Source organism: Anomalospiza imberbis, chromosome 4 (genome assembly GCF_031753505.1).
Source record: "Anomalospiza imberbis isolate Cuckoo-Finch-1a 21T00152 chromosome 4, ASM3175350v1, whole genome shotgun sequence".
Classification (NCBI taxonomy): domain Eukaryota; kingdom Metazoa; phylum Chordata; class Aves; order Passeriformes; family Viduidae; genus Anomalospiza; species Anomalospiza imberbis.
In genome coordinates this window covers 39,246,716-39,271,804 of record NC_089684.1, presented here as the reverse complement: position 1 = coordinate 39,271,804, position 25,089 = coordinate 39,246,716, and the positions used below count along the sequence as shown (strand labels likewise).

The 25,089-nt window shown below is 43.2% G+C and overlaps 2 protein-coding genes across 2 annotated transcripts; one reads left to right on the top strand and one right to left on the bottom strand.

Annotated features, from left to right (window-relative positions):
- Positions 1-890: 890 nt before the first annotated feature.
- Positions 891-24,842, top strand: FGF2 (fibroblast growth factor 2). Its single transcript, XM_068187957.1, is given in 5 exon segments — positions 891-1,928; positions 1,931-1,969; positions 1,972-2,385; positions 16,528-16,631; positions 20,201-24,842. Coding segments are annotated over 5 exon segments (942 nt in total). The 5' UTR covers positions 891-1,729; the 3' UTR covers positions 20,387-24,842.
- Positions 19,200-24,364, bottom strand: NUDT6 (nudix hydrolase 6). Its single transcript, XM_068187960.1, has 2 exons — positions 24,228-24,364; positions 19,200-21,245 (listed from the first exon to the last, which is right to left on the bottom strand). Exons 1-2 carry the CDS (start codon positions 24,286-24,288, stop codon positions 20,857-20,859), a joined length of 450 nt encoding a protein of 149 aa, XP_068044061.1. The 5' UTR covers positions 24,289-24,364; the 3' UTR covers positions 19,200-20,856.
- Positions 24,843-25,089: the final 247 nt, after the last annotated feature.

Sequence of the window (25,089 nt, the reverse complement as noted above, 5' to 3'; positions counted from 1 at the left end):
AGAATCACTTTAGTCAATGTTTAAGTGCAGTATTACTGACCATATTAAGAGGCTGGACTGCAGAAGAAAGTAGAGTGAAGAAAAAAAACCAGGCGTGTTTTCCATTTGAAGAAGAGAAAGGAAAATATATTAAAAAATATAGAAAGTTGGCAGATCTTGAGGTGAGTGCAGGTTGCTTAGGGAACAGGACTTTCATTGTAGCTCTGTTATCTTTTAGATGTAAGCCCCTCGTACATAATTCCCAGTGACAAGCTTCTAAAGAGTTCTCAAGCCTCACAATTTTATTGGTGCACTGGATTTTACCGATTTTCAAAAGGATCGTTTGATAAGGAATTTAAGCTGGTTGCCATACCAGGGCTCCCAAGACTCTGAGAAACCAGGACCCTGTCCTGAAAAGCACAGTGTCTACTCTGCAGCTCTGTGACAGGGCATCCAGCTGAGAGCTGTGAGGGCTGCCGGGTGTGCAAGGAATGTAAAGTCCCAGGAGTGGCTGAGTGGAACCATAAATATTTAGTCTTTAGAAAAGTTTTTTTTTTTTTTAAGCATTTTGAGATTTTTTTTTGTTTGTTTATTTTCTAAAGAACTTATTAGAGTTTTTAAAATGACCTTTTCACCCCTTCCCTTCATCTACTTGAATTCAGCTTCATCTTCTCTTCATGTGCCTTCCAAGAAAGACACAAGGACTTCAGAAGGCTCCACAGTGCAAGGACACAAAATGCCCTGCATGGAGCTTCTGTTGTAGGGGAGGAGCAAGAGGAAACAAGGAGGGTCTTCACTGTTGGCTGTGACTGTCCAGAGCTTTCAGGTACAGTGATAACGTGGGATTTCCATGAGACGTAGCAGAGAGTGTTTGAAGTGGATGGGTAGCTGGGGAACCTAGGGAAGGGGGGGGGGTGCTCACGGAGCAGCAGGGCTGCAGTGCCCATTTGGCAGCAGATGCCTGCCCCTGGGCTGTGCCTGGGGCACTGAGGGGAGCAGCTGACACGGCTGAACCTGTTCCTGGGCTGGGCCGTGCTCTGCCCGCTCCCTTCATCATGAGGGTGTGGGAAGCATCATAATTGTCTCTGATTCTGGTAAAGAACTAAAATTTATGGCTTGCCAGAGGACAGAGCTGAGAAGTTAAGCAGCAACAAAACATCCTTGACGTACTTGCTAGCAAAGTGAATATTGCAAAGTGTGTGAGCTGGACGCTGTGTCTGCCTTGGCATTGGTTTGTTCCTGTGGGCTGCTGCACATTGGCTCTGTGAAAAGCCCAGTGTTTGCAGTCCCACTTGGGACTGTCCAGGGCTGCTTGTGTTGCCTTTGAAACCAGAGAGCTTCCCAAGCTCCAGGCGTGAGCAGCCAGCCTGCTGTTAAACAGGAGATAAGGGGCACAAAGCACGTTTTGGGAAACAAACCTTTTCATCCTGTTTTGTTGTCAGCCTCAGGCACAAAGTGCATTTGATGGGTCACTATACTTTATAAACTCTGTACATTTGTTTTATTAGAGGGGGAAGGCCTGTACCAGAATTTCCACCTGATGCCTTTTGCTATCACTTTGCTCCTGTTGGATGGGAGGAGAACTGGTTTCTGGTGAATGCAATGAACAAAACCGTTACCACGGATTTATTTTAAACACATGTGTCATCATATTGTGATTTAAACAATTTAGTATGGTGCAGAGGCCACACAACTTCTTCTGATCTAAAATAACTCTCCAGTTACTTTCTTTATAAGGCCAGAGGAAAAGATGTCCGACCGATGTTCGCTGCATCCCGTTTCCAGCGCGGCCGGCAGCGATGCTCAGCCGGACAGAGGCACGCGCTCCAGGCCGGGGTTCCTCGGCGCGGGGACCTGCTGCCGCCCCTGGCCAGTCCCCCGAGATGGCTGGCCCGGCTGTGCCGGCGCAGGGAGCGGCCCCCGGCGCGGCGCGGGGGCGGTCGGGGGCGGGGCGCGGCGGGGGCAGCCCGGTGCCGGCGGGGAGTCTGTCCCCTGCGTGCTGGGCTCTGCCGCCTGTTTTGCTTCCCGCTCTCCCGACCCCGGCAGCACCGTTGCGCAGCTCCCGCGGACCGGCCGGGACGGGACGGGACGTGTCGGGAGCTCGGCGGGGCTCGGGGCTTGCGAGGCGAGGCGAGGCGAGGCTGGACGGCCGGGGCAGGGGCCGAGGCCGCCCGGCGCTGGCGGCGGGGGGCGGCGGGGGCCCGGCGCGGCGCGGTGCCGTCGGGGCCCGGCGGATGGCGGCGGCGGGTGGCATCGCTACGCTGCCCGACGACGGCGGCAGCGGTGCCTTTCCCCCGGGGCACTTCAAGGACCCCAAGCGCCTGTACTGCAAGAACGGCGGCTTCTTCCTGCGCATCAACCCCGACGGGAAGGTGGACGGCGTCCGCGAGAAGAGCGACCCGCACAGTGAGTTGTCCCGGGACCACCGCGGGCGGGCGGTCGGGCAGCGGGGCTGCGAGAGGGGCCGCGCCTCGGCCGTCCTGCCCTGCTGAAGCTAAGGCAGCGAGCCGTGCTTGGAAAGCGCCCGTCAGTGTGCCGAATGTTCCTGCGCGAATAACCGCGAGTACGCAGACGGAGTTAATTCATACCGAGTTAATTCAGACCCACGTCCCGTAGCTGGTGGTCCCGCACCGACACCCGCGGGATGTCCCGGGGCAAAGCCTCGCTGGCGGCTCCACGCTCAACCTGCTGGGTACAGAGCTTGTCAGGTGCACAGAGGTTTTTGTTCCGGGCTTGAAGGGGTCTCGAGTTCGTTTGCGTGGCCCTTACAGGGGTCTGATGGCACTTGACGGCTCTACACGGCGGCGGTGAATGCGTTGGATGCATCAAGGTAGAGAGGAGGCTGTTCTTTTTCCTGGTGCGGGTAGGTGCTCGTGAGTAGGAGCACTTTTGGCACACAGGTACTCTTAGGAACAGAGGGGTTAATCTGGCCAAGGAAGCAGGGCTTATGACAAACTGCTGTCAGAACACCTTTTTGGCTTAAAGTGTTACATGTTGCATTGTTTTGGGTTTCTTTAAAAATAATTAATTGTGATTTAAATACAGATAAAATGTATGGATACCAGCAGCACCAGGAGGTTTTCCCTCCAATACCTGATCTTTTGAAGGGAGGGAAAGGCTCCTGGGCTGGGAACACAACCCATGGACTGAATGATCACAGGCTTTCAGGGAGCATGTGGCAGGTTGCTGTTACCAACACAGGCTGCTTTTTGTCCCACAAATTGTCTTTTGCAGAGCTCAGAATATTTTGGAAGTATTCAGCATGGAGGTTTTGTGGATGTAGTAGTGAGCTTTGGATGCACCTGTGAGGCGTTTCCTTCAGCTCAGGTACAGGGACTTGCTGGGTCAGATTGTCCCAGTGCGATTCCTGGGTGGAGGGAATTTGTTATGGTGCTCGGTGTGCAGGGCCTGCCTGCAGGCACTTGGCATGAGGAGCAGGTGAAATACCTTACTGGGATTCTCCATCTGCTTTGCACCTGAGCTCTGAGTGATGGATGCAGGGACTGGGCTAAACTCAGGGACTAGGAGGAAAAGGAAGTGAGGAGACAGACCAAAGATTCTTAATATTACTTTCCACTTTGGACATTCACCTTTTGCAAAACAAATAGTTTTACCCAACAATTCCAAAGAAATCTTGTAACAGGAATCCTTAAAGGAGATAAATCTTACTAGTTCATCAGACGTGTCGTCTCACCCTAGAAGTAGCTATGGAAATGTGCTGTAAAAGAGAGGTGATGTTGAGTGGAGGATGTACAAGGCTGAAGCTGAGTCCAACACATTGCCGTGGCTGTTGGTTTCTTGCCTCGTTCCCTGTCTTTGCTTTTGAAAAGTGCAGGCAGTGGTGTGTGTTGTGTGCTTACCTGGCTGGGCCAGGCTGCCCTGAGTGGAGGTGGTATTTATCACTGCTGCCTTTTTCATCATAGAGCTCCCCCGTAATAATTTCTTCCCTCCTGCCTTTTTTTATTATTCTCTCAGGAAAACTAATACTAGTTTTTCATTCTTGAGTCCATCGAATGTGTGTTTTCTCTTCCTGTTGAGCCTTATCAATACCAAAATTTTCAACTGACATCTCGTGCTTTCCTAGTAGTGAATTCTCTCCTTTTTTTCATTATCAGAAGCTCTTGGCTTGTTGTTTTTTCTTCCCCCCCTTTTTTTTTTTTTTTATTTTCCTGGAAGAACCCTAGTTCTGAGAAGCAGAAGCATCAGTGAGGCTCATTGCTGGGGCATTGCGTGGTTCACATCCTTAGCATCCTTGCTGTAAATACGTCATTCCACACGACTCTGCTCAACTCTGACCTGGTGAGTGCTGCTCTGTGGAAGTCCCTGTGAAATCTCGTGGTATTCCTGGCGTGGCAGAGGGCAATAAATCTTGGACAACGTGAGAGGACTTTAAAAAAGAAATTAGCAATGAAAATATACACCTCGAGTAGTTCAGGGTGATTTTCTTAGTTAAGCAAAAAGTTTTGTTAGGTGGTTTTGAGAAAAGAATACAATGTCTGGACAATTTGGTTTAGAAATAATTAAAGGCCAGTTAGTAGAGATGCTTGTGGTTGCTGCTATTCTTAGGGATTAATTATACAAAATAACATTTTAGTAGCACATCATCCTTCTTACTTTTAAAAGAAGATCTTATTTTAAAAGGCAAGTTACTGTCTCCTTATGTTTCAGACCAAAGTTTTAATACTATAAACAATTTCCATGATCCATGTCCTTTTTAGCTCCCCTCCACCTGCCTCTATTTGAAATACACATCTGCTTTATGTCCTGGCACGGTTTTACACTCACCCCACTCACCTTCATTTATTCATAATTGTGTCATTAATGAAAGTAAGAATGGAAGTTGATGTTCTGCATGCTGGAGGATTGGGATCCTATGATTCACACAGTTGAAACCCAGGACAGGGCGTCTTCCACGGCCATTATTGCCACATCTGATGCTTGTGCTGCTGTGACTCCAGTAAAGTGCCCCTTTGGACACACTCTGGGGACTCCGTCCAGAGTGTTTTCCCTTGAAGAGATGCTTTCAGACAAACAAGAAACAGAAGGCGCTTTCTGAGAGTTTTGTTGTCTAAAGCAAAACAAAAAACATGGCTAGGTTGTTGTTGTTGTTGATCAACAACTGTTGATTTATGCCCTGGAAATTGTACAAAGGATACAGTGTTATTGGAAAGGCTTTTAGAAACTGTCCAGAGGTGTTTCCCTCAAAGAGGCTACAGTGCTGGTGAGGGGGAAAAACCTGGAGAATGGAAAGAGAACACTTATCCATACATTTAGAACATGTACGTCTAGTAGCACAGCTGGTTCCTTTCAGAGTTTCCCTAAATGAGGAGTGGTTGGCATTTATGTATTTCCCTAATTTCTTAAGCAGCTTTGTTTCATGATGAACATAACCTAAGACAGTATCCAGGACATCCTGAGCCATTCTTGTACACTCCTTAATGAGGTGACAAGGCTCCAGCCTCTCACTTGGAAAGGATTCAGCTGTGTGAGCTCAGTCAACCCTGCAGATGTATGAAATACCTTCTTCCTGCTCAGTACCTCTCTCCTCTTCCATAAATATCCGAAGAAAATGTAAAATAGGGTAATACTGGTCCAGGAAAATTTCTTAGGAAGGTTCCTTTCATAAATAGTTGTTAATATTAAGATTTTGACTTGTCTCTCTCACAACATTTAAATGGTTACAGTCTAAATGTTTTGCAAAGACTCTGCTGAAGTATAGACTGACTGTTAGAGCAGCTCAATGAAGACGATGGAAATCTCATTACTGATCATGCAACAGGAGAAAACTCATGGTGTTCCTCAAGTTAGGAAAATGTCAGGAAGTGTTTCCGTATGAAGGTTCAGGACCTAGTGTTTAGCTTTTATAGGTGTGTAAGTTGTTTGGGACTTGGATTATCTTCTTTCCCATTTTGGTGTCCCACAGACATGGCTGGAGCTGTTAAAAGGGCAAGATCTTTTCCAAATCTTACCAGTGAGAGGTGACTCATTAAAAAAAAAAAATCCTGCACCTGTTCAGATATTCAAATACATTGCTTCTACCTATGTCCTTATGGAAACAGACTCTTGGCATTACTTTTGATCTGTTGCACAGACCTTGACTGCTTTGCCAAGTACTTTGTGGCATAGCATGGAAATTCCTCCTGGCTCCTGGATGTAGCTGTGGCTTTAGAGGATGAGGTAGCAGAGATCCTCCGTGTGAAAAAGTTGGGAATATGCTTCCTTTGCTTCTTTTATCATAGAAATACCATCATGTTCCTGCTCAGGAGAGGATGCTTTCTCATCTCTCACAGTGTCTGCTAATCCTCTGTCCCAGTTCCTAGTGAATCTTGCCCACCCCAGAGCTGTGATCCAGTAGTACGTACACTCCAAAGGTGGACCAAGGCAACACGAGATGTCTCCAGTGGGCAGTGAACTGTCCTGTCCCTCCCAGCTGATTTCTGCCCAGTTTGGAAATGGGGAAGGTTCCAAGGGCACCACCACCCACAGGTACACTAGAGGGCAGGATTTAGCCCTTAGATTGTCTCACTTAGGAAATCAGGAGCGCTTTTAGGTACTTACATAGTCTGGTTTGCAGGAAAACGATAATCCAACTCCTGTTTGCCACTGCAATCTCAGAACTGGAAAAGACAAATACGATAATATGCTGTGAGATCAAGTGGCCGCTGTTGGTTCTCATTTGGTTCATAAATGCTTGAAATTTGTGCAGCTGATTCTAAGAATAAGTTCATCTGTAGTGGGGTCATATTCAAATGCATTTTACAGAAAGTAAATTATGTTAGTAACTCAACCTGAATTTTAAATCATAGTCTTTTCAGTGACTCTTTATTTCTGTAAAATTTCCCCAGCTCCTCCGGATTACAGATAATGCAGGCAGTTCTAATAAATAATAATTTGATCATTATGGTTTTTAGCACTCTTGGGAGCATTGCCCTGGGATCACTGGCTGTCTGTTCCAGGGTACTTGAGAGGTGATGAATTATGCTGAACTGGTTCACAACCCTGGAATTAATGGTCCTTTTGACTGTCAGTGACAGTGTGTTCAGTGCAATTATCTAATAAAACTAAACCAGACCCAATGCAGCCCAGAGAATGCCCAAGTTACTGTTGCTGAAGAACATACATAAGTGTATGACATCTGTAAATTGAATATCTGTACCAGGTAGTATCTGAAATGTTTATAGCATGATTTTTGAAGCCTTAAATTTGGTAATGAGATACTGTTTCAATCCTGATGGAGAATTAATAGCCTTTGATTTTGTTAGAACCAGTTTAAGACTATGTGTTTCAAAATAAAGCAGCTCTCTCACTCTTCATCATTTTCAGTGGTGTTCGGTAACAATATGTGGGTCAACTGTTTTGCCTGTCTGTCTCTTTTGTTGCCTCCAGACTTGTCAATAAAAATACTCAAAGGGTGACTCTCTGGAGTGCTGGTGGCATTTTAGGGTTATTATCTTACGTAGTTTTTTGTTTGTTCAGGGTAGGGCCAGATTTTGACTGGACCTTGATAGGATCGGCCGAGAATACAAATGAGATGATGTCTGCGCAGTTGGGTGGAGGTCGTCCTGCAGGAGCTGTCATGGTGCACTGCTGCTGGAGTGACCCTGGGTGAGCCTGTCACTCATCTTTGACTTTCAGAGCCTGAAACCACATTGACCGAGTGATTCACAGGAGAAGGAGGCTGAAGGTACTGGGAAAGGGCAAACTAGGGCCCAGGCTCCATGGCCATGTGTAGTGGCAGTGTGGTGAAATTCTGCTCATGTGCTGCAGAGCTCGGGAGTTTGCCTGTTACCTTCTGTTAAAGGATGTCCTTAACATACTCAAGTGTGCAGTTACACAGCATTTGGATCTGCGCTTGGGGGAAGGTCTGCAGCACCTCTGGCGACTAGCATCAATGTTTTGGTATCTTTTCTTGGCATTTCTAGGTACTGGGGAAAAAAATCTTGAAGTCTTTATTCTTCACCACATATCCATCATTGAGATGCCAAGAAAAGTGCCAGAGCTGGTGTGAGTGAGGTGTTTAGAAGTGCTGGTAGTGTGGAATGGAGTGTCCCTCTTCAGTGGCAGCTGATTGTTACTGCCTGTCCTGTGATGCCATATCCTGAACCATCTCGTCTGTTAAAATGCAGGACAGGATACAGCGTCTTCCCAGATGGATGTCTTGAAAAGCATGAACAGAGTCTATGCAGTAGTCACCTGTGTTACTTCAGGGTGGAAGTGTTATTCCTACTGTGTTATTTCAGGGTGGAGCGGCTGTGTGCAGTTACTCTGTGGGACCTGCTGGTACCTGTGGGAACAGAGGTGGATACAAAACCAGGAGCACGTGTTAGTGTGGAGAAGCAGCTACCAGTGGCCATGTAGGGGCTGTCACCTCTGTGGAAAAGTCACTTAGGGAATCCTGCTGCACAGACCTATTGGGCTGAGCAGTTCCTGGGAAACAGTATGTGGATTCAGTTCCTTGGGTTTCTCCACCTGTAACGGAGCAGTTGGGATGAACAGCTGAACATGCTCCTGGCCATTTTTTGGAGTATGTGAATAGGAAGGATTATTTTTGTGGTTTTTGAGATGTTTATAGACTCACTGTGTGTTTTGCTGACAGTAATGTTCATTCAGGAGAATAGAGGAAAAATTGTACAATGCTTATGCCCTTAGAAATGCAGGAATTCCTCAAAGCTGAAGAGATGCACAGAACTGGCTCATCTTGCCAGGTGTTCAGTCCCAACCTTCTGCTTGCTTTACAGCTTCAAGAGTAGCCTCCTCCAGAGCACTTACCTGTGCTAGAGCAAGTACCAGTAGTAGTAAGGTGTTTTCCAGTGATCAGGCTCTAGTCCCATGGATCAGTATTGTCAGTGTTATATTTTATTAGGAGAAAATGCTACTTAGGAGTGGGGTGCCTGGCTGCTGCTTTGATGTGGTGTAAGGTGAGGCAGTTTGATGGCCAGTGCTTGTAGCTGGTGTACTGCAGGAGCCCCTCTTGCAGATGTCTGGAGCAGTGTGGACACTGAAACTATCACATAGATCTAAACCAGGATATGGGCAATAGCAATGGTCAGGCTGAAGCAGCAGGGAGTCAAGTAGGTTCTTCCAAGCTACAGATTCCAAGGTCTCTCTTTTGTTTTCAGGAAAGTGCTCACATCCCTTCTTAGTATGGTTCAAATGTACTCAGAATAAAATTGAGGAGTATTACCCAAATATGCACTGTGTGTTTTATTTTCAGTTAAGGAATTTGATTTCTTACAAAGAAAACTCTTTACTCAAGCAGGGCTGCATTCAAAAGCAAATTAAAGCCTTTTTGTGAAGACTGGGATTCATTACTGTGCTGGGTCAGCAGTGATTGACAGCTCTTGTCCTTCACTGCAGCTTGTGCTGTTCCCCTGTACATGCTTTATTCAAAGGTCAGCACAGGGTGGTTACACAGCTTGATGGAAGGGGATGAAATAGAACGATGAAGTAAGACTTCGAGCTTATTGTGGCATTTGCACTGTCCTTGCACTAAAGGAGGTAGACTGGCACCAGTGCTATTGTGTGCACGTGTATGACTTTAAATTTTTTTTTTTTTACTTTTTGCAAAAATATTTCTTAAATTTTCAATGATCAGTTTCCTTGGTACTGGACATGAGCGAAGTACAAACCCAGCATAGCTGCTATCTCAACCTTTTGGCCAGGTTAAAAGCAATCAGCTGTAAAAGGCAGCTCAATTCACAGGATTGTATGGGGCTGTTCCTTCTTCCTCCCTCTCTGCTGTGCCATCTCTCTGGATCCTGGATGCCTGACAGAGTTCCTTTTTCACCACTGTGCTCCAGACTCTCTGAAATCCCATTTACTTATTCTTCTTGGCATTCCTAAAATCCAGCTTTTCCTTTCCAACTGTGACACTGAGGCTTATTGAACCTGTGGGGCAGCAATGTCTCACCACTGCTCTGGCAGCCTTTGCCTTTCATGTGTTACTGCTCCGACATCAGTCACAGCCCTGAAATACGGAGCAGTTGTGTGAGCTGTACCTGGAGGAGGTACACTACAAAATACCTTCTAAAAATTAACATTTTACCTTCTCTGTCTTCTGAAATGCTGCTCCCATGTTTTCCTTGGGTTGTCCCTATTTTTACGTGTTTGTTTTGCTGCAAATGAAAAACAGGTCCTAGTTACAAGGAGGTAAGTGAACGCACAGTAAACATAAAGCAGAATTTCTGCAAGTTCTGTACGTGTCTTCTGACACGGCTGTGTTGGCTGAACAGTTGCACCAGCTTTGCTCTGAAGTTCAACACCCAAAAGTGGTTATTCTGCGATTTACTTCAGTCAATACTAAACAAAGTGAAAGCAGATGAAAACAATGTGGGGGATACCTTACCCTTGCTAAGAAAATCCCTCTGGGAGCAGTCCTAAAAAAACTACATGTGAACAAGCATGCATTATTCATTTGTTAAGGAAACCCTGGAACATTTTTCTAAATCAAGAATATGGGGTGAAAATAATGGTAATTTGGAGACTAAGCTTTATTGCCTGTACCCAGTAAGGAATGAAGTTCTTCTCTGGTAAAGTTAGGAATTTTTTCTGTTTGCTTTTGCCCTCTTGACTTCCAAAGATGCATCAGTTCATCTGCAAGGCCAAGGAGTCAGCAAACAGTGTGGCAGAAAGCATTTAGAAGGGTTTTACATGACGGTGACTTGGAGTTTCTGGCGTATGAAATCCTTTCGTAATGCGAAGCAATCACTGTTTACTTTGCTCGGCAGCACAAAATGCCCAAGTTGTGCTTTGTAAGCAGAATTCACAAACTTTGGATTTGCTTTTGCATGACATTTTTACTTTTAAAGGGCTCGACTAGGTTTGATCAACCAGATTATGCAGGCTGTAAGAAGTGGAGAAGAGTGGCTGTACGTATTTTACACATGGGCGCCCAGGCAAGGAGCAGTGTCACATTGGTGCCAGAAGTGTTGGATGTCATACTATTCTGAAATTACTGTTCTGCATAATGATTTTACTGTCTTTTATATGAAATTTAGAGGGAGCACCAGAGAATGCTGTGTGTTTGGTAATCAGTGTTTCATGGGGAGGATTCCCAGTGTCATTGGTAAATGTTAGGTAGAACTGGGTACTTACAGGAATTGAGGTCAAGATAAAAATCAGAATAGATGGAGAACCTGAATAGGGAAATAATTTCCATTGTATTCAGTATCTGTACTACGTTAAAAGGTTAAAACCTTTAAAATCTGAGAATGTCCATGTTAATGTGGTTGATTACAATAGTGGGTGGATGCTTAAACAGTTACACAAATTACTGTTCTGCTTTACTCTTGGTTTACTCTTAAGTGTAATCGGAACATCCTGAAGTGTTTGCGTTTCATGAGTGTGTATTTTTGTTGTAGATGTTTACATTTTGGACACCTTGTGTCTGTCTGTGAGTGGTTTTATGCCTCTGGCTGGCAAAAAGGAAAAAGATACACTTAGAATGTTGTCATGCAAAAGCAAAGAAATGTGCCTTTGTATGGGAGCGTGACTCACTGTTTCTCGTCCTGACACTCCATCGGCTTGATTGTTTTTATTGCAATTCTAATGGTTTGGTTTATTAGCAGCCCACCTCTCCTGCTAAGGTTTCCTAGTTGTTTCTCCTCTCTATTTCTCCTTTTGCCACCTCATATGTGTTCCAGGTTTTAGGCACTGTGTGCATCAGTGACTCTGGCAGTGGCTCACTTTTACCACAAGCGTATGAAAGTGAGCAAGGAGTTGTTCTCTTGTTCACAGTCTGAAGACTTTGGGATGCCTCTATGTCAGCACTTATCAAATGGCAGAAGATATTAAATTGCTAATTGTGCCTTTGAGAAAGAGATATCAGAAACTGTCAGAGACTGATGTGGGACAGAGGTACACAAAGATATTTGTAATTCTTAGAGAAAGTTACAGTAGGCATCACCAGGCTGAAGTTTGGATCTGATCCAGCAGGCAGGAAAAGCCAGAAGGGAGGTGTTAATATATGCGTGTTTGTAAATGCACGTGTAGCTTTGAACCAGCCCCTGGATTTGGGAGGGTTTGTCATAATAGGTGTGGAGCAAGCACATCTGACTCCTTATATTTTGCTTGGACACCTGGCTGGGAATAGATGTTGCCCCTGAGTGTGAAGGAATGGCCAACTTCAGCCACAGAGGATGGCAGAGTGGGAATTCGGCTGTAGGGTGTTGCATTTAGCGAAACGTTGTTGAGTCTTACTTTTCCCCTGTTTTTTTTGTGAACTTCCTTGCTTTTCTGATGCTTATTCCCTCTGGAGCTGACCCACCTCTGCAGTGAGACTGCAAAATAGCTGCTTTGTGCTTTCCTGTGGGCACAGAGCTGCGGGAGGATGGGCAATGGGAGCTGGCGCAGCAGCTTCACCGCACTGTCACTCGGGGCCCTCGTGGAAGGATTTTCCTTACGGGGCCTCTGCAAATATGTTGGAGATGGGCCCTGAGCCTTTGGCTGGGGCTGAGCTTTTCCACAGCAGACTGTAGTAACACTAGTCATTGATCCAGAGACGTGCAGCCTGGGACTTTTGGGGGTACAGAAACTCTCCCTTCTCGTAAACTGAGTGAGAGGTGTTTTGCTTTTTGTTCCAATAAAGCAGATGTACGTTAGTGAAAACGGGGGTTGAAATAATATCCAATTTGTCCTCTCTTCCCAGGCTGTGAGCTGCTCCCTTAGCTGCAGTGTGGTAGGCAGGATTCTCACTGTGAAGTGATGGAATCTCTTCAGCAGGAGGCTGGACTAGAGACAGTCCTTCTGACCTGACTTTTGTGTGATCTTGACACCGGGACTGGTACTTGTAGCTCTAGTCTGCACTGAAGTCTGTCTGTAGGGTGTTAGCTGGAAGGGTTACAGTGAAAATACAGCTGAGGCTGTAATCAAACCTTTATTTGCTGTGTAAATGCATCCAAAGCCAGAAGCTCATAGTTGGTTTTTACAGGGTTTCTCTGATATAGTGGTTCGAGTTCCCATTTCCTTGTGGAGGAGTAGGAAAAGGGGGGTTTTATTAATCCCTTTGGCTAATACATCCTCAAATTCCACTTTCTTCAGATGTGTGAGTTTGCCTCATGCTCCAGTACAGCACCCTCCTGTACTGCCCTTACCCTGCCCTGTCTTCACTGCATTTTGCTCTTTTTGTTTGCCTTTTATTTTATTCCTATTATGTTTCTGTCCCTTTCTCTCCTCCCTGTAACCTTTATTTTCCCTTTTCCTTACTGATCCTCCTGCCCCAGAGGCATTCTCCTGCCCCAGAACATCTTAGCCAGTGCAGCTGCTGTGACTGAAATACCAGCACGTGGCTTTGGTCACAGGGATTGCCCCCGGCGAAGGGTTTGCCAACAGATTCCCACTAGGAGTCTGAGTAGTACCAACTCAGCAGTGAGCAACTTCCAGAACGTGCAGCTCTGTTTTTCTGAAATACTAAGTTGGTAGGTTTTGCCCAGGTCTTTGAAATGAACCAGTTTTGAAGGAGATTTTTGGCTGAACTGTTTAGGATGCAAAGCAATGAAACCTTTTGAGGCCGTTTAAGTTGTGCAGTTCCTGGGCCACTCTAAAGCTTTGGTTTATTAGAACTGTAAAAGGACCCGAGAGTTTGCATTTTGTATGTGATTTTTCCAGTTCTAGTGCTCAGGACGATAGAATTACTTCTGGAAAATGTTCATGTTTTCTCTGTCCTCTGCATTTGTTAACACTTTTCCTGTTTAGCTATTTGTCCTTAAAATTACTTTCTCCACTGGACTGTGCAAAAGTGCCTTGGAAGTATTTTTTTTTTTTTGAGGTCTCTAAGAAAATGAGGAAGATCCATTTTTTAACAGAAATCTGAAACTTTGCCAACCACAATGCTATTAAATACCACTTTTCAACTTCCATATTCTTAGAAAAGTCTCTCCAGGCTGTGAAATAAATGCCCATTTGTAACTTTCTGAAATACACTGTTTAGTTTAACCTGCAGTTTGCACATCTGTCCTGGCCACATACCCTGTGAAAGAACATCTCATTGCCTGTTGCAGTGTGGTCCAGCTTCCTTTAGTGCCACAGATTGTACAGGTTTCTGTGGAAATACGGGTTGGACTGTATAGCTTGTGGTGTTTTTCAGCCAGAACATCAGTGAATATGAATCTTGAACAGAAGAAGTGTGTATTGTTGGGAAAAGACATTCCCTCTATCCATTTTTATATGACTGGAAGGCACTGTAGGTTCACTCGAACTACATCACTCAGAGTTTCTCCACTGGTGTGCAAATATACATCCTGCAATTCATTCCTTCTTACTCAGCAGAATGATTCTGATAGAAAAGAAAGTCTTTAATAGGAGCTGTAAATTTCCTGGGTCCTTCGAGTTGGTTTTACTGTTTAATTCAGTAACTTAATGATGACTTAGCCCCAGTCCTGGGGATGTTTGCTCAGCGGATGAGCTCTGTGTTCTCACAACACCAGCAAGCGTTGAGCAGAGCCTTGTGCTTGGCGTTCCTTGTGGATTGCAGAGCATGAATGAGAACAGGGAAATAACTCACTGCCATGCTAAAGGGGCCAGAATATCTGGGAAAATGAGCCTCTTTAGCCCTTGGTTAATGAGCTCTTTCAAAACAATCTGCTGCTTTTTTCAGGCTACAAATGTCTTAATTATTTGACTTTCATGGATGGGGTCTTGAAGTTCAGTTGTGCTGAAAACAAGTATTGGGACTAGGTGTGAAATGATGAAGGGAGTCTGCACTATTGCTGTTGGTGACCAAAGGTTGCAAAAGATGCAGATCATCGGTGTCAAGTGATACATTTCTCTTACATCCAATTTAGCTGCAGTGAGCTAAACCTAAAATTGTTACTTCTACTGACAATCATGTGGTCAAAATGGGTTTGATCAGTAAGGCTGTATTGTATCTTGGCATCTCCAGTTCAGTGTAACCCTGTGGCAAATACTCACTGCATTTATAAAGCGGTAAAATAACACAGAAACCTGAAAAACTCACAGTACTGTTCTGGCTGTGTTTGTTCACGTGTTTTTGGAGTTGGAGAGGAAAACCCAGTGAAGCTGATTTTCCTTTTGGAGCTTTCAGTATTGCAGCTCTTTTCAAACTCTGCAGGAACACCTTGGGGTTTTTTTATTTTCACAAGCTATACAAATTTTTACAGGACTTACAAACCTTTACCAGAAGTTTATTTTTACAGAATTTGAACTTCTGGCCCAGTGTGATGCTGTAGGATTTCGTGTGTGTTTTTGTCCAGAGAAAGTCACAAAGCATATTAAGTCAGTACTGTAGTAATTAATATTAATTTTCAGCTGTTCCACAACTGTTTCTTGTTAAGTGTGTGGTGAAAGCTGTGTGCTTGGCACATCTCAAAAGTCCATTTCCCACAATCCCTGCCCAGAGCACTTTTCCACTTCTTGCTTCCCCAGAGGCTAAAGAGTTACACCAAAGCGTTTGGAGCTGTTCACAAGTCTGATTTTGGCCTCATAACTTAGGAGCGCTGTATTTTGGATACTTGATTCTGAGATGAAATTGTGCCTGACTTTTAACTTTTACCCTGAAAAAGGGTTAGCAGCAATTATCCCAAGAGTTTTATGTTCCCTGTATTCCTGGTCTTGGAGTTTTGGTTGGTTTCTTCAGTGCTGTCTTTTTTTCCCTTCTGCAAAAAGCCAAATAAGCAACAACCTTTCTCTGAATCTCAAGAGATGCTCCTTCAAAATTTACAGTCACTTCAGGCATTTATTCTGATGGCTGAAAAGCTCAAGCTATTTAAAACTGCATCTCCAAATGGAGTAAAGCACTTGCTGAACCAAAGCAGATGAGTGAAGGAAGCTCTTGTCTGAGATGTATACAATAGGCAAAGGCAGGCAAAAGGGGAAGCTTTCATGTGTTCATCCAAACTACTGGGTTTGATTTATGGCTACAGAAATCAGTTAAGGCTTTGTGTTAATAGTTCACAGGTAGTAGCTAAAAGCTGTGTGATAGGACCTTACATGTTTTCATTTCTATAAAATGTTTAATTTCTTTTAATTGATACAAAACATGTTCCTGCTTTGTATACCACTGTTTCTTGTGCCTTTGCTGCCTTCAACTATTGCTGCAGTTCTGTTTGTTTGTTCCACCCACTTGTTGGATGGATGAGGTAAACTAATGGATATTTTCTGTTGGGAACTGCCAGAACCCTTAGGGAGTGATATGGACCTGAATAGTCTGAGTTAGGTTGCTCACAGTCTGCCTGTACAGAGCTGTGTGTGTTCAGTGTCCGATGCTGTTCTGCATCGGAGATAGCTGTGGAAAAATTGCCATGAAAAATTTCCATTTTCTGGGAGCAATTGACCGTGCCCTGAGTGGACTTTCAAGGAATTTCATGGGTTTTAAACTGCAAAATGAAGATGGAATAACTCAATCTCGCCGTTGCCAATTTGAGAGTAGCTACTTTCTTTGTAAAAATGGGATCAGAAAGCCAAAGGTTGAAAATCTATTGTTTTCATTGCAAGCTGAAGCTTTCTGTGGTGGAGGGTTTGAAGCAGAGACCGTCAAGTGCTGCAATCCCATGATGGCTGTGAAAGCCTTTGTCTTTTTTTTTTTGTTCGCAGTCAAGCTGCAGCTTCAGGCGGAAGAACGAGGAGTGGTGTCCATCAAAGGTGTCAGTGCCAATCGCTTCCTGGCCATGAAGGAGGATGGCAGATTGCTGGCCTTGGTAAGAAGCACTTGCTTGATGTCTCTGTGTTGCTGTGTCCTGCCTTTGCTCTGTGTGGGGTAGCCTTTCTTCCTGCGGACTTCCTCAGCTGCTCAGTGTGGGATTTATCAGGAGAAATGAGTTCTGCACAGCTTCTGTCAGTTACTTGAAATAGGAATTAGGAGGAGTTGAGTATTTATGCCCTACCTAGCAGCTGCAAAATTTAGCAGGAATACAGAATGGCTTGTCTGTGAGGGAAAAAAATCACATGATCAGGAAATTATAAAAACAAATGAAGACTGAAGTGTCTGCCTTTTTTTACCCTCAGGAGTAATTTTTTTATTTTTCACTTACTTGCACATAAAGTGATTTTAAAAGACCTCTTTAAAGGGGAAAGTAAAGCCAATTTCTTTTAAAAATTACTGTCATGGTACTAATCAGTATAAAGTATTTTCTCATTTTTCTCTTTGTAGAGAATCAAGTTTTTTTGGGGCATTTCTACTTCCTTTCTATTTCTTAACTAGAAAACTGGCAAAAAAATTTTGAAAATGTGATGATAAAATTTTAAAAGCTATATAAATGTGGGTAAATTCAGCTGCTCTCTAGTGAGACTAGTTTTATTTTAAACTCTTGTGTGTTTTATTGGTATCAGCTGAACTTTTAACTATGTTTTAAAGCCAGTGTGTGCAGCAGATTCTGAGAGTTAATGTCTTTCAGAGCCAGATGATAAATCTTGCTTTAAGAGCTGCAGTTACATTCATTTTGCTTATGAAACCTAGACACTGTAAATCCCTCATTCACATTTATATTCTTAAGTGCCTGGTGAAGCACCACTGTAGGGCATTCACCCTGCCAGAATTTTGGTTTGCAATAGTCCCTGGTGCTTTGTGTATTCACACAGCCCCGTTCAGCCTCTGTGCAAGTCTGCTCCGTGGCTGGAGCTAACAATGTGCATTCCTAACCCTGGCTGATCTGTAGCTAATGAAAGACCCGTGCCAGGGGCTGCAGAAATTATTTCTGAATCCCCTCCTCTGCCTCCATGAAATGAGACTGAAGGTAGTTTTACAGGAGCAGGAATTCCCAGGGCGCTCCTCAGTTCCGGCTCCAGGGAGTTTTGTGTGGGCTTGGGAATGCAGTTAAAGAACCTGGTCAAGTTACTCGGATATTGTGTGACAGCTCAGTTGAAGAAAATGTGAGGAGTTGTCCACTGTGCTATTCTTGAGTTAAGGATAATTGGGAATTTCCTGTGGTGCTGGTGCGGTGGCATTCGGCTTCCCATTCTAATCACACTCCATACCCTATGTGATGGGGAATGATCAAAATAGGGTGTTTAGTACTATTTGTGAAATGATAAACATAAACACAGGGGTGTGTTTATATTTGGGATTTCTGACCTGCTGCTGCATGGTGGGTTTGGTTGTAGAATATGCTTCCCTTGCAACAGTTCTAGTTTGCTTAGTTCCTGTAAGGCCAAATGCCTGTAAAGTATCCTCCACTCACTCAGAATTACTCTCTCAGAATATGTAAAGTTGGGTCATTTTGTGCTTCTGTGCTTCTCACTTGAGCTTGTAAAACTCTTTTTTCTTCGGTGTTGTTTCTGGAAATGGGTATTACTTGAATCATGTTTGCTGCATGCAACGTTGTTGTTATTCATAGGTGGAAACTCTATTCTTTTAAGACTTTTTTTCTCCAACCAGCCTAACAAATGCTGCTGCAATTTCATGGCTGTTTTCTGTAGCACTGGCAATGTTTTTCCATGAGGATTTCTGTGCTGTGACTTCCAACAGTCTGTGGCTGGCTGTGCCTTTACCATTTTCTGCCTCTAAACACATTCAAGAAACTGCTTCTAATTGCCAGCATCTCTTGTTCAGTTAGAACAGGGCTGTGTTTCACAAGAGCTCGCAAAGAGTGTACATTGCAAATGTCTGTGGTGAATTGCACATGGTGAAACACTGCTGAAATTTCTTTCAAAACATTGTGGAACTTTAATTTCTAAACACATAATTTAGTCCTCTAATCCATCAGCTACTCAAGTACTACCCTGTCCTTTCTAATGTCTGGGGTTTTTTAATTACTTTTCAGTGTCCAGGATCTATTTGCGTAGTGTCCTTGTTTTACAAATAAATCAACATTTTCGGAAATGTGTTTGCAAATTCTTACTCGGGTCTGTTTTTCGTCTTGTTGGATGTTTTTGTAATTACTTGTTGAGACATGCTGCAGGTTTTGTTCTGAGCTGGGCTTTGCAGGATGATTTATTGCACAGCCGGTGGACCACTGATCACCCTGGTGACCTGCGTGGGGGTTCAGTGGGTCATGTTGTGTGGAAATCTGAATGATGCAGCTTTTAATTGAGCATTTTCATGTTATTTACTAACAGGGTCAGTCATGGGAGAGAAGAAACGGAGGGGAATGGCTGGTTGTGAATGCAGATAGTCAAAACCTCCCCTTGGAAAATGCTCTTTTAACTGAAAATATTTGTGCAGAAATGCATCTGTTCTGGCAGATTTTTGATGAAAGAATGTAAATATTTCCATCTGATATGGCTTATTTTGACTTTCCAGATTAATTGTAAGAATGAAATACTTTGACTTTATGGAATGAAATGTGATTATTTAATTTAATGAAGAAATTTCCCAAACTTCCCGTGAAAGGAAGAATTTTGACTGACTTGTATTTTATGATAATTTGTTATTTAAGGATATGACCTGTTCATTCTGTCATGCTTATGTGGCTTCACTGTGATCAGCCAAGTTTTGCCAGACTTCAAGGACGTGACTCAAAGGGAAATTCTTGTCTTTTGATGTTATGGATTCAAATTGTGCTCAATGAATGTGATAGTAAACTGCATTTAATTTGAGCAGAGTTCAGGTGTTTCATGAGGTGCTGAGAAAGCTTCTACTGCCAGATCTGCACTCTGGATGCAGCCTGGACTGAAGAGCATTTGAAAGGAAAAACCACAGATATCCAGAGTTTTTCCAGGTGCTGAGATTGACAGTGCAGTGGCTGGCATCCCGCTCTTGCTAGACAGCAGTCCAGCCTCTGAAATGTCACCTCTGGGGAATGTTAAGGAATACACAGTTCATGAAGCCTGAGCTGTCATTTGTCACCTTAATGATGGGATTTATGTCAAAATGTTTACATTGACAACGGACTGTAGGAAAGCACTGGTGTCACACGTGCTTTGGGGAGAAATAGGGACTTTACTTTTTTCACCCTTTTTTGATGTGCCTCTGCCTGAATTTCCAGCTTGGGCAATTGTACTGAATTGTCTATATTCTGCTTAAAGGTTTTTGTTCTTAAAGGCTTCTTTTACACATTTTCTGATCAGAACAAAGGATTACACAGTAATTAAAAGGAAATTAAAAGCTGATTAATCTGTGTTAGAGACAATAAATGAACCATAGGTAAAAACTTCTGTAGGTGTTTTTAACAGCAATTTCACATTAAGTATCTTTCTTCAGTCATGAAACAGTTAATCTCTATTTCTTAAAACCAAAGGTACTGCTCACATTCTTGCTAAGTTAGTCCCCTGAATGTGAAGAACTGATTTGTGGTGCTACACCAGTAATGCTTTCTCCTTTCCCTTTTAGAAATACGCGACAGAAGAATGTTTCTTTTTTGAACGTTTGGAATCCAATAATTATAACACTTACCGGTCACGGAAATACTCGGATTGGTACGTGGCACTGAAAAGAACTGGACAGTACAAACCTGGACCAAAAACTGGACCTGGACAGAAAGCTATCCTTTTCCTTCCCATGTCTGCTAAAAGCTGACTTCCATGGCAGATTCTGAGCACCAATGCCACACAGCATTAAAGATGTCGCCTTTCCTGCTCCTCTCCAAAGTAGCCAAATATAAGCAATTATTTGCTGATATTATAACTACTTTTGCAGATACCAGATTAAACCATGAATGTTTAATACTGTCTTTATATTGCTCTTTAAACCTATTGTGTGGCAGTAAAATGACTTGCAGAATATATTTTCAGGATCAGTAACACTTCTGTTTTCTTCTAGGTACCTATGTATTTTATTTATCTTATGCTTGCTTTATGGAGTAGAGAACAACAAACCTGATGCACACTCATAGCAATAATTACCTTTAGAAATAATTTATATCTTAGCTTATTAGAGAATAATTATGTTCTAATAATTACCTAAAAAGAAGTCCACAGATAACTATAATATGCCACGCTGCAGTAATTCTAAGTTATTACTATAAGGAAATGTGAAATGTATTGCTATCATGTCATGTTTCTGTAGGACTCGGGCAGCTCCCTGTGGTAGAGCTTGTAGAACAGGCCTGTGTAGACAGCTGGGAACTCCCTCATGGTTATGTCAATCCTATCAAACCCTTCCTGGTACCCGAACAGTAAGAGCTTGGCCACGTTGCTGGTGATGGGCGTGGTGTTTTCTGTCCTGGCCAGCTCCTCCAGGTCCATCCACTCGCACCGGAGGCACTCGTGCTGGCAGAAGCTGATGTGAAAGGAGGAGGGCTCCATGCGGCAGATGATGTACATGTCCGACTTCCCGAAGGCTCCAGGATGCTTGTGTTGCTGCCTGATGCTTAGGATGGACTTGAACTCTGACTTGATGCCAGTCTCTTCAAAAACCTCTCGAACTGCTGTGTCTCCTGGGTGGAAAGAGCAATCCTTGCAATACATCTGAGAGTAAATTAGCACTCCTTAAAGCTTTTGGAAATGTGGAAAGCCTCTTACTCAGCATGTTCTCTATTCTGCTTCATAAGGTTTTCAGAATGTAGGTCTGTTTTTCCAGTACAAGGATAAGCTAATTTTTTGATTCCCAAACAACAGTAATTGCTGTGTACCTTTCCTGTGTATATCCTACAGAATTACTTTGGTAATGCTGTGCAGGGTGCAGTTTGTAATGGACACTGATGGCTGCTGGTACCACTGATCCGTTAATCCAAGACACCACTGCACTGTCTTTGCAGTCCTTTGGATCCTGATCCCTTTCCTTGCCCCTGCCCAGTCTCGGGTTCAGACTGTGTGCAGCTGTGCCTGCACTGATGTCAGATCTCTTGATCAGATCAGTTTCACTGCACTTCACCCCAGGGGGTAACAAAATAGATAAAACTCTTTTCAGAAAATGAAAGTTAGTGCCAGGTCCTTTTCAAGATGTACCGTAAGAATCAGGTGACATTTCAAATATACCACAGCACCAGTGCAGCACAGAGCCTGTTCTTGCAGGAAACATGCTGTAAACATGCTGCATTTGTGCTGCATGTGTGCATTCTGTGTGCCTCAGCCAGAGTAAGGTCAGTGCTAACATTCCTCACCACAAATGCAGCAGGAACTTTAGGGTCTACAAGGTCTTTGTGCTGCAATTACAGCCAGAGGACCACTCATCCATCCAGAACTCCTCCAGAGGTAGTTTTCTCTTCAATAACAAATTGAAGAGCCCCTAAGAAGTCTTTTAATATTCCACTGATTTCCCCAAAGTCTGCAGTTTCATTGTAGTCAAGTCAAATCCTACTTGCCTGGGGTAAGTACTGGTAGGTGAAATACTGGCTTTTCCCAAATTAAGGTAACCTCCTTGTTGTCTCTGGTTTGAGTGGTCAGTGTACAGAACTGTTGTGCAATGTTACCTGCTCCTTATAGTTCATTTTGAGTAAGGAACATGTGCTGGCTTGCTTCCAAAAGCAAATGCATTTTAAAAGACTCGCAGAGATTCGTCATCCTATGGAAGTTTGCATCTTGCCAATTCAGAAGGGAACAAAACAGATGTTTCAGGGGTAGTTTCAGATACTGGAAATAGTAACCCCCTGTGGCAGGTGGTTTTGTTAGTGGGCACGGGGCTGTGTTACACAGAAGTGAACTGAGATCATGAGGAATGCTGAGGCAGGCTGTAGTTAAGAAAATGGCAGCAATGATGGATTTCATGTAAGCTTTGAGCTTTGCTTTTAGATGAAGTTCCATTTTCTGTTTCCCTTTTATTTAAATGTGAGTGTGTGTATATATATATATATATAAATATCTGATGACAATTAAACTAGAAGAAACACTAAGGCTGGAGTTTCAGAGATACTCGGATACAAAAATGTATGCGCTTTGCTTAATCTGCATTATGAAACTATTGGTGTCACTTGCATGGGTCAGTTTGCACTCATTTAAGTAGGCAGCCATGCATGTTGTCACTTCATGTAACCAAAGGATTTTAAGCAATGTAATTGCAATTTTTAATTGTAATTTACAGTTTAGTCCCTTGAGTGACTTGTGTTTTTAAGGTTTGATGTAAGAATGAAAAAGGAAAATTAGGCTCTATTATATTTTATGCTTGACTAATTTATATCTTCTTGTAATATAAGATGTGATGCAGAGAATCGTAACTTTTATTATTCTGTAGTTTAGAAGTGGCAGGAGGGAAGCTGTAAGACACTTTTCTCCTGGGTGGTTTTCAGTCCAGGCTCCAGCCATAATTTGCCTGTTAAGTGAGGGATGGCTGCTGTTGCACTCAGTAGCAGTATCACTCTGGGGAATCCCACTGGAATGCCAGTGCTGGTCATTTGTTGTTCCCTTGAGTACAAAAAGCCTGCTGCTACTGGCACTAGAAGTGAGAAGGAGTCTGGCTAGACAACAGCAATGGCATTTGTGATTCTTTTGAAAACATGGATCCATTTCACTATGTTACATTGCATTGTCCAGCAAATATTTTGGATTTCCATCACCAGGTTTGACAGAAAGACTTAAAACATGACTCATGAATTACAAAAACTAAACTCAAATATATCCTGACAACCAACAACTTTCTCCATGTATTGAAACAATAACTGGAATACAACCCTACCACACATTGTTTTAGGGAGACTGCTAAAAGAGTAGGTATTTCTAAGGTATGGAACAGTCAGGAAACCTGGGCTCAACACCCAGCTTAAGTAACCAGCCTGTGGATCATGATTTTAAGGGTTGAGATACAAGGAGGAAAAAACCTAGATTTTCTTCATAAACAGCCTTGTTCATTCACCTGTGAAGATAAACTGCAGCAGTGTTCATCAGCTGTGCTGTGTTGGAGAGAAATGAGAAGTTTCCTCAAACCAGCATTGTTTCCTACCACAGGAGTGCTTCATGTCTCTGTTGGGAGTAGGTGCCCACAAGACTGAGGCCCTGCACTTCACCCTTGCCCTGTGCCAAGGAGCTCTTGGTCCAAACTTAATTAAGTGAAAGGGGTGGAAGGAAGCAAGTGCATTTATTGGAATGGAAATTTTTGCTCAGTACATCCCTGAGGTCACTGCCTTGGATTCCAGTGTGAGCTGAGAGCTCCCTGTTTCAGTTTTATTTGGGCTATATATGGATTACCTTAATCCTCTGCACTTCTGGCTCATATTGCAGCATATCTGACCAGCCTATAAAAACTTAGCTGGCCTCAAGCACTCACTTAAAGTGTGGAAAAGAGTAAATGTTACAAACACAAAACTTCTTTGTCCTGAACATGCTACCCTGTTACCCTTAGGGTCCCAGAATTGCATCACTCCATCTATTCACCATTAATTCAAGGAAACAATCCATCACAGGAGCAATGTGGGTCATGCTGTATTTCAGTGATGTTCATGTCTTTATAGTTTTGTTGATGGCTGACCTGTTCTCATAGAACTTACCAATGTCTTCTCCTGGATTAGACAGACCTCCTGGAAATTTCCATGCATTTATAGTCTGCATTGGAGGAAAAATCCATTAATAAAGTATTTGGCCTGTGTTGCACTCTTTAATACAAAGGAGACAATTAACACATCACTTTTTTTGTTGAAGTTGCAGTACTGTTATTTTACAAATATCAGTAAGTAGGAACTTGTTTGTTCCTGCTGACAGGATGATTAGAGACAGCTACAGTCTGTAAGAACTATTGGAACAAAACACCTAGTGACTGAAAATACAGACTGTCTAACAGTCATTAGACAATGTTGCTGCTAGATAGAGTAGTTGAATATTTTTAAAAAGCTGCTATAGACAATATAATCTCATATTTAATCACTACTGTATTCCACTTCCATTGTTTTGGCTTTTTTAAAAATGTATATATATTTAATCTTACAAACAGGTATTATGATTGTACTGTTCTATACTGCACTGGCTTTAAGATGTCTCTGTGTGTCTGTAATGATCATTTAGTGTAACTTGTCATTTTCATGGAATACAAGAAATGAGGGCTTGTGTCTGATTTATGTATAGAAACATTTACTGACTTGCAATAAAGTTCAATATTAAAATGTGAAGTGCAGGCTTGGTTTTGTTACTCACAGTGCAAAAGGAGTCCCAGTCCCTGTACCTCTGGCAAGAGCACAAAGATTTGTAGGCTTTACCTTTACTTCTATGTACTTTCTATTTCTTTCCTTTTTAAAACTTTATGTAGGAAGAAGTTACCCTTCTCCCAGAAATAAAAGCAGTAAAAAGGCACACTGGCCTATAAAAAAGCTTTTTTGTCTATGCAGCATAGCAGGGAAGCTGTGTGCTTTCCAGTGA

What these genes read in the sequence shown, in the direction of transcription:
- NUDT6 (XM_068187960.1), bottom strand. Translation starts at nt 24,288, where the DNA reads ATGCAGACTATAAATGCATGGAAATTTCCAGGAGGTCTGTCTAATCCA. An exon ending in TAATCCAGGAGAAGACATTG is followed by an intron (nt 21,246 to 24,227) that starts GTAAGTTCTATG and finishes CTTTCCACCCAG; the next exon opens with GAGACACAGCAGTTCGAGAG.